Here is a 17712-nt window from a genome sequence, read left to right as displayed (position 1 = left end):
TATTATTTGAATTGACCATAGAAATATAGGGAATTCACATTAGGTCGAGTTTTCTATCTCTTAACTCGAATAGTTAACACTTTTGCATGCCTATCATTTCACTGAGAAGAGTTTCAGTAGTAATTGAATTAAAGAATAATAGAGTGGATAGTAGAGAATATTAGGATTCCTAAATGTTTCATAGTGAATTTAATCCTTGTGTTCTTTTTATTATTTGATTTCTGCAATTTTCATTTACTTCTGTTTTCTTATTTTCAAATTTCACAAATCTAGTTTCCATTAGCCAAATAGAAACTAGAAATTAATTATTTGGTAATTGATAAATCAGTCTTCGTGGGACGATACTCGTTCTTATCGAGATTTATTACAAATTGCGATTACGTACACTTGCGTAGCTCTAATTTTCGCAACATAAACATAAGAATATTCTGTTAAATATAAGAATATTCTGTTAAAGTTAACATTAAATAAATAAAAAAACCGTTAAAACCAATAATTTCCGTTATCTACACACTTATTATATAGAAGAGATATATATATATCTATACGTTATTTTTAGATATCGTATATATAGAGATTATTAATATAAATATTTATATATACTTGTTGACCACAATTTTGGCCAACTACAAGTAGACGCAAAAACGACAATAAACTTTGAATAGAAAATAAATAACACAAGTAATTTTATAGTGGTTCTGCCCCAATTTGTTGGTAATAGCCTTGTAATGCCCCAAATTTCCTAATAAGGTTTAGGACCTTGATTAGGAGGCCGGGAGGGCCATAATTGATTTATTATGGTATTTAATTATTATATGCATGCTTATGTGAATTATATTATTATATGATGGTGAATGCATGCATATGGGCTCATATTTTAATTGCAAGGGCATTTTGGTAATTTGGTCGCTGTGGGCGTAAATGTGTATTTTGGGTGTATGGTTGTGATTAATTAATATAGCCACATTATAAGGTGGATTGGTTCAAGCTATTCGGCATGAGACGATCATGAGATGTAAGTGTTCGGTCTAATCATAACGGGCTTAAGTTCGGGGCTCAGGGTGAGTCTCGGGGTCACTTTGATGATTAGAACATTACCGGGAATTAAAGGGTAATGGGTTTTGATTTATTGGTATTTGAGAATGTTGTGAATAATGGGAATTGAAGAGTGTTAATTATAATTAACGAGATAGGCGAGAAATGACGGTTTTACCCTTGGAAGTCTTTAGAGGGATTTAATTGGCCTAGGGGCATTATGGTCTTTTGACCTTAAGGATTTGTATCAGCCTTTGAGTTTTAGAAGGCTGTGGAATGGTTAAAAATAGAGCATCATTATCCTCAACCTTCTCCCGCACCCGTACACCATTTCTCCTTCATCTTTCTTTCAATTTTTGAGAGCTATCTTAAGGTATCAAGCTAGGAGATCAAAGGTGGGAGCTTAGGAACTTGATTCAGCCATTAAAGGGGATTGAAAACCAAGCTTGAGGTAAGGAAACTGAGCCATGAAAGTCTTGCTATACTCAGTTTTTCTTTTAAATTTCAGCTAGTGATTTCTTGGGGGTTAGTTGGAATTAATGGAAGTTTAGTTGATGTTTAACTTGGGTTTTGATGTGGGTGAGTTGTTGATAATGTTTAGTGGTTGAATTGGATGTTAGGTTGAGGTTTGGGACTGGTTTGAAGGTTTGGTTTCAAGGAAAAACGCAGGGGAAGGAATTCTGGTTCTTGCTGTTTTTGCTTGATGTGCCGCGGCCTGGCTATGGTGAGCCGCGACCTCCGTGTGTTTCTGGGGAGAATTTCACCTCTGTCTGAGGATGAGCCGCGACATGGCTAGGGAGGGCCGCGGCCCATAGAGGCAGATTTGGCCAGAATAGGGTTTTTGGCTTGGGGATGCTTGCCATAGGCCTCGGGGTTGATCCTACTACTTGGTTAAGTGTGGATTGATGTCCCAGAGGCTAAATATTGGATTGGAAACCTTTGCTTTCCATTTCATTAATGGTATCCTATATTTTTGGTTATGACTAGGTGACCGTTAAAGGATGAAAGGACTGATCGTTCTCAAAGGTCATTTCTTTTATTAATTCTTGCTCGAACCCAAGGTAAGAAAACTACACCCCATATGTGACATGCATGGCTATGATTGATGCATGTTGAATGTTTAAATGTAAACATTGATAGCATAATGAATGCTTGGCAATTTTGCCCATTTGCATATGATTATTATTGAGGCATGCTAGATGATTAAGTGTGATGCATGTGATGCATGAGAAACATGTGATTAGGGGATGCCATGAACGATGAATATGAGATTGGTTAGAGCTTGAGTCTCTGTGTTTGTGCATGATCATAATAATGCTGGCAACTATTTAGTAAGCATGCTGAATGCCCTATTCTTGGATAATTGGCATATGATACACATTGATAGCATTGCTTACCTGTGTATGGTACTGACTAATTAGTCAGAATTGGCAAATGTGTTAGTATCAACTGTGAAGCTGTGACTCACTAGTCAAGTTCGGCAGTGGTACTAGGCACTGGTCGTTTTGTGCTGATTCACTAGTCAGGACGGCCTTAGCGTGTTCAACGCAAGCCATGTCGATTAGACCTAATCGACCTTCTGCATTGAATGACTCAAAGAGCATTAATGCAGGACCGACCTCAAGTTCGATGAATACAAACAAGCGCTTATCTAGCCAAAGGCTAGTCATTTAGAGCCAGGGCCAGCGAGCCCCGTGACTGTTAGGTCACATGGCTATGGGCACCGGCCCCAGTGACATGCTTGTCAGTCACTCACTTGATAAGAGCCATGGCAGGAAAGCCTAGGTAACGGTGTCGTTACACGGCTATGGGCACTGGGCCCCTAGTGACTTGCTTGTCGGTCACTCAATATGGTTTAACAGGACCTCAAAGTGATATTCACTCATCTGATCAGAGTTATGAGCTCTGTATGATCATTTTGATCATCATATGCATGGCTTTGGGCACTGAGGCCCTAGTGACTTGCTTGTTGGTCACTCAGTATGGTTTACCAGAACCTATTGAAGGCTAGAGGCTTACCCAACAGCCACCCTTCCATTTGAATTAGTGACTCGCTTGTCGGTCACTCAGCATGGTTTATCGGAACCTCAAGTGTTGCGACACTCATCTGATTAGGATTGACTTGATAGTCCTCCAATTAGAAGGCCAGGATTTCTTATCCTGGATACCCCAACATTTGTTTGAATTCATTTGCATGCTGAATAGAGCTATGAATGCTAGGCATGCCAGATATGATTTGATATCATGATATGACTGTTTATGAGCATATGAGTTTTCTTGTTGGGCTTCGGCTCACGGGTGCTTTGTGGTGCAGGTAAAGGAAAAAGGAAGCTGGACCATCCTTGAGTTGGAGAGCTTAGGTGATGATGTGTACATATGCAGCTGCTCGACCAATACTTGGGCGAGGTTTGAAAGTGGAACTAGGGCTGAACCCAGTTTTGTCACTTAGAATGGCCTGTTGTAAACACTTTCTTGTAATAAACTCTGAAATTATATTTTTGGGATCCCAATGTATACAGTAAACGTTCTAGTGAAACGTTATATCTTAACCAAAGTTTTTTTAACCCCTAAACCGCTAATCATGCTTAGTTACACGTTTATGGCCAAATGACTCGATTAGCGAGTTTAGCACTGTTTGCAATGTGCACTGTAGCGGTCCTTGGAGTTGGGGCGTTACAAGCCTAATCCACTTGGAGTTGTGATATATGTATCCTACACTTAAGATCAGATGAACCTGAATCAACTGAGTTTCGTAAGTGTAAGTAGAAAAATACAGAGTTTCTCTACAAGATTTCTCTCTCTGAGCTCTCTCAAAAAATGTCTAAAGAATGCCCCAAGAAACAGTCTCAAAGTCTCAAAATTAGAGGGTTTCCAAGTCTCAAAAAGATCAGATCCTCTCAAATGATGTCATAAACCATTTATTTATAGGCACATGAATCGTACATGAGAAATATCTCATTTTGACAGGGTCCTTGGTTATTTCAACCAACTTTAATTAATAAATAATAAACAAATTTAAATTACTACAATATAGCTATTACTTTGGGATATTTGCGAGATTCCCATGGTAGTTACGAGCGATTTGGGTTGAAGTTGTTACTGAGGTTTTACTGAATAGTCACTAGACGGTTAACTTCTGAGATTCTGATCCGTCGATCGACCAAATCCATTCCCCGAAGTGACTGGTTGGCCAAGACACCCCACCGGTCGGCCAAAGCACACCACTGGTCGGGCATGGTACACTGATAACTCTACAAAATAGAGTTATTTTACCACTTTTTATGTGCTAATTGTTGCTTAATTCTTGAGTTTTTAATTGATTTATTAAGTTTTTAAGTAATTTTGAATTTATTAGTCTTATTTTGATTTTATATATTTTTGTGTGTTTTTATAGTTATTTTGTTGTAAAATATTGTAGTTAATTATTTGAATCATTTTGTTTAATTTGAGGTAAAAAATGTTGTATTATTGAAATTAAATGTTAACATTTAATATATATATTTTTTTCAATAATACAACTATAAAAACACATATTTAACATTTTCAATATAACATATTTAACATTTAATTTCAATAATACAACATTTTTTTACCTCAAATTAAACAACAATGATTCAAATAATTAACTACAATATTTTACAACAAAATAATTATAAAAACACACAAAAATATATAAAATCAAAATAAGACTAATAAATTCAAAATTACTTAAAAACTTAATAAATCAATTAAAAACTAAAGAATTAAGCAACAATTATCACATAAAAAGTGGTAAAATAACTCTATTTTGTAGAGTTATCACACACCACCGGTCGGGCATGACAAATCACACCACTGGTCGGGCATTTATTTCCATATGTATTTTCTATTTGATTGAAAAAAACAAAGAAATAAATAATTAAAGTCAAATAGTCTTCTTTACAGGCAAATCACACCACTAGTCGGAGATGGCACACCACCGGTCGGTCAAATTTACTTCCTGACCAGTAATATCACAACTCTGCAGGTTAACTCCCAACCTTTTCACTTCTTTAGTCAACACATTTATTGAGTATTAATGTGTTATTTACTGACCATGCATTGCCACTTGTCCCATCCGATTGCCATGTCATTGAACGAAATTTTGGGGATAACAATACTATAGAACTATAATTCATTCTATTATATATATTTTTAAAAATAGTGAACCAATTTTTATTAAAATTATAGACAATGTTTACAACTTTAAAACTAAGAAAACATGCATTGCACGTTGCTTCTACCTAGTATGATCATAATTATGTATGAAATAATATAAAATATAATATATTTGCAATTACATTTTATTCTTGTATTTTTATAGGAATATTTTCGATGAAATTATCTAAATTATTGTGTTTGTAATTGTTTATCGAGTTTTTCGGAAACTAGAATTATAAAATATAAGAGATCTTAAAAAGAAAAGATTTAGAAAATGCGAGCAATGTTTTTACGTGGTTGGGGCGTTAATGAGCCTTAGTCCACGAGTGAGTTGTATTAGAGCTTAGAGAGCTTTTAACAATGGAGTTTTCTGTAAGTTTGAGCAGAGTAATTGCTTACAAGAAAAATATGGGGATCCCCCCTCCAATGCACCACTATTCATATTTATAGGCAAGCGAGTGCACTGGGCTTGGGCCGGGCTAGTCCGGGCCCAATAAGGGTGTAAATATCATTTGCTCTCTGATGGAGGCTCAATACAAATGATTGAAAATATAACATATATTAACCTAGGCCCATTGGGCCAGCCCAAACATGATCACATTATAAGACTCGCGACAAACTGGTGCTTCAGTCTGGGTGTTATGGGCTACGAGGAGGATTTGGGGGACAAGATCTGTCAGTGTAATGGCAACGCAGTTCTGAACCAACGCCGTACATTCCTGAGGTATCCTCCTCTGCAGGTTACTTATGGGGACACAACTCCACGCTTCTTGGGATGATGCCAGTATCGGGGATACTTTATCACGCCGAACTCGCCCAACCGATCTAGATCCGTTTACCAACATCCCCCTCCATTTACCAGGGTCCTGGCTCGTTTACCAGGACCCAGGTTCATTCATAGCGATCCTGGCCTAATCTCGGACTTGGGAGCCGCGACCTCTTTTACCGCATCTCGGGAGACATCTCGGTACGCGGTCCCGGGTTTATGCAACCTGCCCCGGCGATGGTCCTGGCTTACACTTCCGGATGCCCTTTGGGCCTTGCCGAGACTTGGACTGCCAATATTCGTTTTCTATTCGTCTACTGGGTCCGATCTAGGCTTTAACTCCGTGGAAGGCGGTCCATAAATTTAGAGTGTGGATCGGTACATTTTGGAAGAAACGGGGATAACAGTAGTATTTAAGTATCCAAGTTATTTTTTTGGCGGCGAAAGTACCTTCAGTCCATGTTTTGATGCACTTTAGTACACTATTTGTTTCGTCGTTAAGTTTGCCACTGTGACGTGAAATTTACTTATAACTTTGATTTTTTCGCTGTAAATATCTCTTAAATTATGTACTTTCACCACAAATATCAATTTAATTAGGTACTTTTGCTACAAATATCTATTTAATTAAATACTTTTGCCTATGTGTTACAATCAAACTTAAAGATAAAAATTGACTATTGTACTTTCGTTGCTAACAAAATAATTTGGTTACTAAATTGCTACTAACATAATAATAATAAAAATGGATAATTTTAAGGCAAATATCTTTTTTATATTATATTTGAGAACGGGGATAATTTAGCCAAGTTCCCAAACGTAACTTTGGTTTGGTCATTAACAAAACCCTAGCAAGCTCTTAAACCCCCAATTCATCGCTTTGGTTGGTTGCAGAATCGTGCCTGCATCCTCAACAATCCATCTCTTTGTATTCTGCAAACCCTAGCTAGATATGGTGTGGTTTCAATGTGAGGATTGTGGAGACAACCTTAAGAAACCTAAATTACCCAGTCATTTCAGGATTTGCTGTGCTACCAAGGTTTTCCTTTGTTTTATTCTACGTTTTCATCGCAATCTGTTTGAATTCCGTTTAAATTTATAGATTTGAAAATTAAAGTCATTGATCGATATGCCAAGAGCTTGTAGCGTTTTTACTTTCGAAAGTTTTTTTTTTTCTATATATTAACTGAGTGGGTTGCTGTTGTGGTTCTGATAAATTTGGCAGTTGTCTTGTATTGATTGCGGAAAGGTATTCGGGCAGGAAAGTGTTCTAGGCCATACGCAATGCATGACCGAGATGGTACGTGTCTTAGTACTGATTCTGGTTTTGATATGCATAACTTGTATGGATCAGTAATTTTGGTTGGAAATTGACAATTTCGATAGTAGTATACATTGCTTTGTTCTTGTAATGCTTAAATCTTCAATGTCCAAAGATTGTAATTTGTCAAGTCCAATTAATTTAGAGATTTTATTCTCATTGGACTGATTTTATGTCTTTCTTGTATTTGTAGTTCTGCTGTTATTATTCATTACCTCGTTGATAAGATTTGTTACTAAGCTTTAGCTCATCCTACCATACTGGATAATGCCCCTTTTTGTTTTGCTTTTCAGGAAAAGTATGGCCCTAAGGGCGGCCAAGGACAAGGGAAAGGAGCGAATGGTGCGGCTGCCAAGCCGAATAAGGATGGAAAACAGCAACCGGATTTTGATATAACTGTTGGCTTATCCGAATGGCCTCCATGGTTTTGTAGGTATGTTGTTATGTTTAGTTTGGTTTGTTTTAGTCCTTGTTTTTAGCCCTTAGTTTATTATGTATGAATAAACATTTTCTGGTGTAGGATTGCAACGTGAGAGGTTGGGAGTAGAATTTATTTGTATCGATCTTGTGATATTGGTACATACAGTCTCTATGAAAAATAAATTGTCCTATAGTAGTTATCTCATCGTTTATTCTTTTTGTGTTTCATAACTGGGATCTGAGTGTTCTTTCTTCTTGGTCTTGTTTTTATGCATTTGCAGTCTTTGCAATACCAATGCTACTAGTAAGCAGACTCTGCTTCTCCATGCAGAAGGAAAGAAGCACAAAGCCAGAGCCCGAGCTTTCCATGCTGCACAGCAGAAACTGAAGAAGACAGAAGAATCTGCTCCAGAAACAAAGCCATCATCGGAAAACCCTCAAAAGGGTGAGTTGCTCGACAAGAAAGATGTGGAAGAGCCTCAAGTGCCAGATATCAATTTCAAAGCAAGCAATGGAAGTTTACCATCAAATAAGAAGAGAAAATCTGATAAAACTGATGATGATAATATGAAGAAAAAAAACAAGGACGATGTGGTTGCTTTAGGCAATGGGGAAGTGATTCAGTGTGGAAATATAGAAGCAGGGAAAACAGGAAGTAACATTAAGCAAGATGAGGTGCAAGAATCTTGCCCTGCTAGTGAAGAAACCTTGAACAAGATTAAGTGGAAGAAAATAATTACATCAGCTTTAAAATCAGTATGTACTCTAATTCCTGCATCTATCTATTTCGTTTATTTTTATTATATGTGAAAACAATGTCAAGTAAAAAATAAAAAGAAAAGAAAAATTAAAGGGGAATAAAAGAAGAAAGGAATAGAAGTTCACACACACACACAATTATATATATCAAGGCTTATGAAGAAGGCATTCGCTTTGCATGCTCTTAGACTGAGCAAAGTATAGGTTTTCAAATTTTCTGTAATGTTGACTTCTTTTAGTTATATTATTCGCTGTCAGCCTGTCACTAACCTCCATTATATTTATTTCCTTTCTCTAACTTTTTTTGTATATTGGTGGGAGCTAGAGTCCTGACGGGGTTATAAAAATGAAGAAATTGAGAAAAACTGTTCTCAAGGCTCTTCAGGAATCTGGCATAACAGTAGATGAAGATCAATTCAAAAAGACGATTGAACACAAGGTTTGCCTATTGCTTCTTGCGATAACTGTATTTTTGTCTGGCTTCCTTATGAACTTTGTTAATTATTGTGCTTATTGCAGATCAATTCAAGCTCTAGATTTACTGTTGACAACAAGGATGTCCGGCTGGTAGCAAAAGATTAGAAGTACAATCTTTAGAAATAGAAGGAATCCATCCCTAATATTCTTTCATCAGTACCTTTCCATTCCCTTCTCCATATAGCTATTTTGAATTTAGCTGTGCGGGTCCTCAGAGGTTGAATTTCAGGCACTAGGTAGAATTTATGTCAATTATCTCTCCCATCGAGGAAAATTTTGATTATCCTTTTTAAAGAAATCAACTGTTACTAGTTTTTGTTTTGTTTTTTTTTACAAGCCATTGTTACTACCTTCTAGGGAGTAAAAGACTATTGTTGTGACATTCGATTCAAGGTAAAATGAGCTGTGGGTTTTGCGTACATTATCCTGAACTGTCAGATTTTGTGGTCATAGAGCTGTTGTACGTCCACAATCCAAGTGGATTATATTTGCAATTCAGGAGAGCATCCTTTTCACTAAATAATTTACTAGCATCATGATGGAACATAAAGGATGATGGCGATGACTTGTAGATGTAGTTATGTATGTACATAATTCAAAATGGATTATATCTGCTATTCGGGGGGGCTTGATTTTCACTACAGAATTTTAGTGTCGTAATGAATGTGTAACATAATGCGTGGTGGTGGAGGCTCTTGTAGCTATCTGTTTAGAAATAGGATATGATTGACCATGCACTTCCCTTGTTCAGAGGAACTTTTTTGTTGTTATATTACTTTTATTTAGAAAGCAATATTTTTTCCAAAAAGAAAAATATACCAATTCTAATTCTTTTTCTTTTTATTTCCAATTCGGCCAAGAACTAAGACAAATGGCAAAAACCCATGTAGAAAACTTACGGTAATCTTATTAGAATTACACATAAAAGTGGTAAACGTTAACTGATATTTTCTCTGTATGTATATAACAATCATATAAAGTAAAAGAAAAGAGAGTAAAACAAATACGAGTACTCATCATCGAAGCTGTTGTATACACATGTGACACATCTCAATTTTTGGGAACTATCATGGCTTTACAATTTTCTCCATTATCTATTTCCTTCTTCTCCTGGCATGATATGTCTAGTTGTCTACATTGTCTCCTCCAATGTGACTTTGCTTTCTGGATGTTTGCAAAGGCATTGGGAGCAAAATAGGATTGGATTGATAAAATATCTAGAATAGCTGCATGAGCACAATAATCAACAGCACAATAGAGCAAGCTAGTGCCTGCAACCATGTTCGATCGCTATATGAGTTACACTTTAAAGGCTCGGAAAATCAAGAGAAAAGGTAAGCCAAAACTAATTATGCAGTTGAATAACAAAGCTTGAATGTGTATTAATTGAGAACTTACAGCAATGGCAGAGGCTGCTAGTCCAGCTCGCTCCCGAGGATCCTTCCGGTAGTGATTGCCAAAATACAGGAATGTGCCGTAGAACCACATGAGCGGGAACACAAAGCCAAAAAGAAAACTGCCATGACATAAATTAGAGCTAGAGAAGGTAAAGGTGAAAAGAAGATCTGGGAAGGGAATGGAATTAAAGAAACTCACGAAAACCATCCAACTCCACAGCCAAAGCAAGGGAGGGGTTTATCATATAGCCCGCTCTGTAAGTCCTCTATGTCTCTGATCAGAGTATATTTGCCCTTGTCCCGGTCTGCAGCATCTGCTACTGCTTGCCCTACCATCACCATAATTACCTCTCACATGTCTGGATTAACACTCGATAAAGAAAGACCAAGTTGATATTTATACATTGCTTATTAATTAAAGATAGTAGTTTAGCATGTAGATTGGTTTTAGAGAATGTTTTATCTCATTGATACTAGAGCTAGATTGGATCTTTTATTCTTACTAGAATACAGTAAGAGAAGTAGGAAAGAACACAAACATAAGTTAAAAATCAGAATTGAGATGGATATCCTCAGGTAGTGGTGGAGATTGGTACGGAAGAAAATTGAAGTCTTGGAATAATGTTGCATGTAAGATGGGAATATAACACCAGTTGAGCAGTCAAATTTTGAGCTAGCCAATATCAAATATACATGGAAAAGAACACATTCAATTATCTATCAACAATGTATTAAATGAATCTGTCGTGAATTAATCAGTTCGACTAGGAACAAATTTTTCAGCACACAAAACAGATTGGTTGTAGACAAGAATGAAGAGAACCCAAGAAGTAGTGTTATCTAGTCAAAATAGGAACACTACCTTTAAACATTGAATAATATCGAGATGAGGGTCTTAAGCCGTCCAGATGCTTATCAGAGCCTGATCTCACCATCTCAACCCCATTCCTCAATCCCTCCGCCTCCTTAACATTTGAATCTGCATCACCAAATAAGCTTGTTTAAGAGTTAGAAGGTGGCTGCATATAATAATATTTATAGCAAGTAATCCAGATGCATAAAGTTCTCTACTAGCTTCTAAAGCATGATAGTTGCTCCAGAGTTTTAATTCATTTTTATTCTTCACAATAAAGAGTTAGCCCTTAGTCCCAGCTGGGGTTTAACTTAAACTCACACACTCACCTCACACCACTTTAAAACTAGCCTGAAGTGGCAATCCTGAATTCTAATTTATGAAAAAAAATACACAATTCTTTATATAAATATATATATATATGTATATGTATATCTTCCTATAAGAAACACACACTCAAATTCTTGAGCTAGACTCAAGTGGCTGCATATAATAATATTTATAGCAAGTAATCCAGAAACGAAGAAAAGTCTTACTTTGATCCATCTGTTTTTGGAGGAGATGTAACAAGCAGGTTCAAGGTCCTCACTTCTGTTTTACTCCCCTCAACCCCTGTTTCACAAAATTGAATTAGTATGTCACATCTACTCGACCTTGCTAATCAATTCGTTTCGAAATCGCCCAATTTCACATGTTTTCTGTGGATTGTGGAGAACAAATAAATAGAAACAATTGGAATTTTTTTTCTTACAAAAGAGTGGTTATTCAACTATTGCGTAACATAACAAACCCAAAAAAGAAAAGAAAAAGTAGATGCTTCATTTCATCTAGTAATAAAAACAAGCTTCAATATTTTAGGATTCTAAGTGCTCCTGCTCAATTAAAAAAAAATACAATTTTTGACTCATTGATTGATTAGGAAACTTCAAGAACATGTTCTGTTATTTCTTCAAAATGTTTTTCACTCTTACAATTTTCTCAATTTAAAGTCCCTCCCTTACCAATTTACCCAAGAAAATTCAAAGGACAAATAACCCACTGGATATAATACCTTGCAAATTAAATTCTATCTAAATTCATAAACTAAAACACTAACACAAATAATTGAAAGAAAAAAAAAACTCATGGGTCTGCCGGGAACACAAAGGGAAAACGAAAATTCAAGGGACATGTGTATTAAACAAATTTCTCAGAAGATAATAAAACTTTTCAAAAAGGAAAATTGATGGAAAAAAGAACTTGCCTGTGGTTTGCAGAAGTCTGGGGAATTTCAGTAGTTGTCTATACAGATCAGAAACGAAAAGTGGAGTCTTTGTAATCGGAGGGGTGTTTTACATGGTAAGCAAAGGCTCAGCTTCGGCAATAAACAATCGAAAGCTCCAAAAAATTGACTCTTTCTTTATTTCTTGTCAAATATGAATTAAAGAAACCAAGAAAATACATTCAGTACTTTTCAACAAACAGTTTTTTTTTATATATATTTGCTCCATTTGTATATATTTTTATCTGATAAGCTAGTTCTTTTTTCCGCCAGCTGTTGAAGTTATCTGTACATTGATTGGCTGGTCAATTGAAAAGACAACTATACCCCTTACTTTGACTTTATTATCATGCTTATTCTTGGTTTGTTATTGGTTGATGTTTGTTACGGTTGACAGGTAATTATTCCTCCTTTTCTCTCTTTTTTTTTTTTTTGCCAATCATTTTATTTTTGAAAGGGATATATTCCCAATCATTTGCCAAATTAAAATTCATTTTGGTTCCATAGACTGTTATTGGAAAATTCTTGGGCACATGCCCTAGAAACGAGACTGCCATTTTTCTATGCATCGAAAAATTATAATCCATTTTTTTTATATTATCATGTATTGTAATAGTAGGTATCTTGTTAATTTTTTTAGAAACTTTAAATAATTTACAATATTAAATAGAGTTCAAACAATTTGTTTTTTATGCATTCATTTTTTTTATATTACAATCTCGTAAATTAGTTCAGTCCTGGCCGGCTGTTACGAATCATAAAATGTTGACCGAACAGTAAGCCATTTACCTAGATCCCATTTACGCGATGCCTTTGGTCGAACCAACAAGACGGAAGCTTGTGCCTATTATTAAGTGAAATTAAAAGAATGCTTATATAATAGTAGCCATCCCGTCAAACTTTTAAAAATTTCAAATAATTTACGGTACTGAAATCAAAGTTCAAATAATATATTTTTTAAGCGTATAAAAAACAAGCACGCGTAGAAGTGACGGTTTGAACATTGATTTTGACACCGCAAATTATTTAGAATTTCTAAAAAATTAATATGATATTTACTATAACTATAATGTATGCCCTCATATAAAAACAAAAATTGTAGTTTTTACAAGTGTTGAAAATAAAATAAAAAATAAAAAAAACATCACGACATTAATGACACTTTCAAGGCCTCCACTCAAGAATTTCCCCTTGTTATTTATTACATTTATTGTAAAATTGCAATTTTTTTTATTTAAGTGCTCGAGTTTATATTTATATCCTAAATTACATTTAAAAATCACATTATTTATAAGTGAACTAAATAAATCTATGTGCTCATTTTTGGAACATTATCAATAATTGATTGTGAGTTTTCTTCTTCTTCTTCTTTTTTGAAAAATTTGTAAGTTTTCTTGTAGGCTATCACTAGGGATGGAAACATGGCGGGTGATTGGCGGGGGTGCTCCCCCGACCCCATCCCCGTTAACCATTTTAATTCTCATCCCCACCCCCATTCCTACATATTCTCAGTCAAGGGTGGGGTGAGGAATCCCGTAGTTACCTATTTATTTTAAAATAAAATAAACAAATGTAGATTATCTAAAAAATTAATATATATTACACTATATTAATCACTCAATGTATTAAATATGTCTAATAAAATATTTTTTAAAAAATAGTTTTCAGCTGCAATCCTCATTTTTTACACTTTGTAATACTTAAGTCCCAAAAATTGATTTTGTATCAGTTAGGTCCCCAACTTTTTCATATCATATCATTTAGGTCCTTGAATGCTATTTTTATTTCTTTTTTATTTCAAAATACATAAATAAAATATAAAAAATGGTGAATCATTCTTAAAAAAATTGAACCACTTAATTTATGACAATACCTAACATGATATTGAAAAAATATATATTTTCATGACATTTAAAAAAATATTTAATAGTTTTACAAATTAAATTAATTTCTCATAAAAGAAATGTTGTACCCAGTTTTCGAGCCATACTAAATATGACCTCGAAAGCTGGATTCGCAGCAAATGAACTCGTATAGTTTGAAGTATGCTCCAGGACTAAATATCGAGCCTGCAAGACATAGGTGACCTCGAATATGGTGACCTCGAAGTGTTCATGATCTCGAAAGGTAGCTCCGGAGACGCATCCATCCTCAGGGATGACCTCGGATCAGAGGTCCCGAGCTCGATGCACAGACGACCTCGAAAGCCATGTGACCTCGGGAGATGTCTCTAGCTCGAAAGCTGACGAGAAACCTGGGAAGCTAAGGCCTTGGAGATATATGATAAAAACCTTGAATATCTATAAGTGTTGTCCATACGAGATGTAATCCTCATTTATTGCTGTAAATCCCCTAGAATCGTGGGATATTATTTGGTCAGTTATACGTCCCCTGGTCTTCACGGGACGTTTCCTTTTATATCTGATTAGGGGCATTTAAAGCCATTTATTTTATTTGCACAAAAGGAGTAACTACCCAAAATATGTGGGATAGTATTCTGCAGCCTTCTCTATAAATAGAGAAGGTCATGCACCATTGTAGAGGATCTAAAATTCTGAACCTTGAGAGAAAACTCTGAAGAATTCATCCTTGAAGAATTTTCAGAGATAATCTTGAGTTTAATAACAGAGACTCGTGGACTAGGCAGATTTAACTGCTGAACCACGTAAAAATCGTGTGTTTGTATTGTGATATTTTAATTGGCCATTATCAGTTATTGTTTACGTGCTCTCCTTTCACTGTTGACGAAAAACAGCGTCAACAAGAAAATTCTTACTTATATTTTTTAATATTAATAACTGAAGTATCACGAGATTATTAATATTTATCATGTACATATATATATTTATTTTTATTTTGTAATTTTTTTATAATGCAACTTATAACTAATCATATATATATGGACAATTCTTCTATAGGGGCTTCACTTTAAGCCTTACCGGTGGGGCTCTCAGTGTTTCTCTACCCGTGAATAGTTTTCGCCTCGATTTTTTATGACCGTGTATATTGTAGCTATTTAGAGCATCCTGCAAATTTTCAGAATATTTTGAATAGTTTACAATACCGAAAACTAGGTTTAAACATGTTGCTTTCTACTTGCATAAAAAAAAATTAGTCACGCATGCAACAACATGTTTGAGCTTAGTTTTCGGTACTGTAAACTATTCAGAATTTTCTGAAAATTTGCAAGATGCTCTTAATGGCTACAATATACACGGTCATAAAAAAAAATCGCGTCGAAAACTGTTCATGGGTCAAGAACACTGAGAGCCTCACCGGTAGGGCTTAAAGTGAAGTCACTATAGAAGAATTCTCCTATATAAATGCACATAAATAACTTTAGGACAATTCTTCTATGGGGGCTTCACTTTAAGCCCTACCCGTGGGACTCTCAGTGTTCTCGACCCGTGAACAATTTTCGGCGTGATTTTTTTTGTCACCGTGTATATTGTAGCAAATTTTCAGAAAATTCCGAATAGCTTACACTACCGACAACTAGGTTCAAACATGTTGCTTTCCACGAATATAAAAAAAATTAGTCACGCGTTCAACAACATGTTTGAGCTTAGTTTTCGGTACTGTAAACTATTCAGAATTTTCTGAAAATTTGCAAGATGCTCTTAATGGCTACAATATACACGGTCATAAAAAAAAAATCGCATCGAAAATTTTTCACGGGTCGAGAACACTGAGAGCCCCACCGGTATGGCTTAAAGTGAAGTCCCTATAGTTGAATTGCCCAATAACTTTATATACACTATTAATTTTAAAAAAATTGTATGAAATAAACAAGCATAAACATAATAAAAATTGCTAATATCAAGATAATCGAGATAATATAGTTATTAATATTAATTATAAAACAACAATGTAGGTAATAATATTTTTTTTAATGAAACATTAATTTAATTTATAAAGATATTAAATATTTTTAAAAATGCCATGAAAATATTTTTTTCTCATGTCGTGTTTGTTATTGTCATAAATTAAATGTCCTAATATTTTAAGAATGATTCACCACTTATTTTGTATTTTTAAGTATTTTAAAAGAAAAAAGAAATAAAAATTCCATTTAGGGACCTAAATGATACAATTTGAAAATGTTAGGGACCTAACTGATACAAAATCAACTTTTGAGACCTAAGTGTTACAAAATGTAAATAATGGAGATTGCAACTGAAAAAAAACCCTTTAATTTTTTTTTTACTAATATGCTACAAAATCACATGAAAAAATATGTAAAATAAATAAAAAAGTTAAACGGTTCTCGTTAGAGCGGGAAGTGTTACTCTTGTCCCCACTTCGTTTAATATTCAGGGTTAGAAAATTGCCCACATCTCTGCTTGTTCCTTGTTTAGACACGAAATCTCAATTCCATTAGGGGCAGATCCTTGCGGGGCACAATCCCTCATCGAAAATTTTCATCCCTAGCTATCACACTATAATGGAGGGAAAATGGTTATAAAATTAGATGAGAATAGTTTATCTGACTTTTTTATGTTTTGAGGAGAAAAATATTTTTATAATCATGTCGAAAAATATGACCTTTAACTATTAAAAGGGCCATTTTTATGACATTTGTTAATGATTGGTTATGCCTAAATTTTTGTGTGCTATTGAGTGGTGTTATTTATGTGGTCATAAGTATAGATTAGCAGTATTATAATTTTTCTAAAAAATAAATAAATCTTCAGTTTTAATTTAAAATAAAATAAAAATATTATTTTATATTATTTAAGGAAAAAGGTTTCGCATGATTGGTTGGTAGTTTAATATTTTGTTTAGCTTTTCTTTTGATGAATATATGATTTTTACATGTATTTGTCTATATTGGTCTACTCTTTTATGAGATTTTGTATTTATTTGTTTGTTTTCTTATATGTACCAACTTTGTCCGTCTTTCCCCGTTAATGGAATTCTATTTTGTTTTCTTGTATGTAACCAACTTTGTTCGTCTCTAAAAAAAAAATATTTTTATTATTTAATTAGATGGAAAATTGGTCATTGAAAATAAAGTTTAGCCTAAGTATTTTATTTTATTCCTAATGGGTACATTATAATTTTGTTTAGAGTTTGAAACAAATAAGTTATATAGTTTAGAATTGTTAACAATACAGGGTGTATTTAAGTAAGATATACATATAAAAGTAAATGATATATTCCTTATTAATAGTTAATTATATAAATAAATGAGGAAAAAAAATCAAGTTTGTTTAAATTATTAATATATATTTTATGAAACTA

General features: G+C 34.4%; 2 protein-coding genes across 3 annotated transcripts; one reads left to right on the top strand and one right to left on the bottom strand.

Annotated features, from left to right (window-relative positions):
• Positions 1–6779: 6779 nt before the first annotated feature.
• Positions 6780–9574, top strand: LOC133797258 (UBP1-associated proteins 1C). Its single transcript, XM_062235107.1, has 6 exons — positions 6780–7019; positions 7206–7280; positions 7595–7734; positions 8003–8477; positions 8806–8919; positions 9000–9574. Exons 1-6 carry the CDS (start codon positions 6933–6935, stop codon positions 9060–9062), a joined length of 954 nt encoding a protein of 317 aa, XP_062091091.1. The 5' UTR covers positions 6780–6932; the 3' UTR covers positions 9063–9574.
• A 270-nt stretch (positions 9575–9844) lies between these two features.
• Positions 9845–12641, bottom strand: LOC133797259 (uncharacterized). 2 transcript variants are annotated; one of them, XM_062235109.1, is made up of 6 exons: positions 12451–12641; positions 11744–11819; positions 11217–11333; positions 10554–10674; positions 10356–10473; positions 9845–10228 (listed from the first exon to the last, which is right to left on the bottom strand). In XM_062235109.1, the coding sequence occupies exons 2-6, from the start codon at positions 11751–11753 to the stop codon at positions 10175–10177; spliced, it is 420 nt and encodes a 139-aa protein (XP_062091093.1). In that variant the 5' UTR covers positions 11754–11819; positions 12451–12641; the 3' UTR covers positions 9845–10174. The 2 variants fall into 2 exon arrangements, with proteins under 2 accessions (XP_062091093.1, XP_062091092.1); XM_062235108.1 differs by having other exon boundaries at positions 10554–10683; positions 12451–12638.
• Between the last annotated feature and the right edge of the window lie 5071 nt (positions 12642–17712).

Source organism: Humulus lupulus, chromosome 8 (assembly GCF_963169125.1).
Source record: "Humulus lupulus chromosome 8, drHumLupu1.1, whole genome shotgun sequence".
Classification (NCBI taxonomy): domain Eukaryota; kingdom Viridiplantae; phylum Streptophyta; class Magnoliopsida; order Rosales; family Cannabaceae; genus Humulus; species Humulus lupulus.
This window is presented reverse-complemented; position numbering and strand designations above follow the sequence as displayed.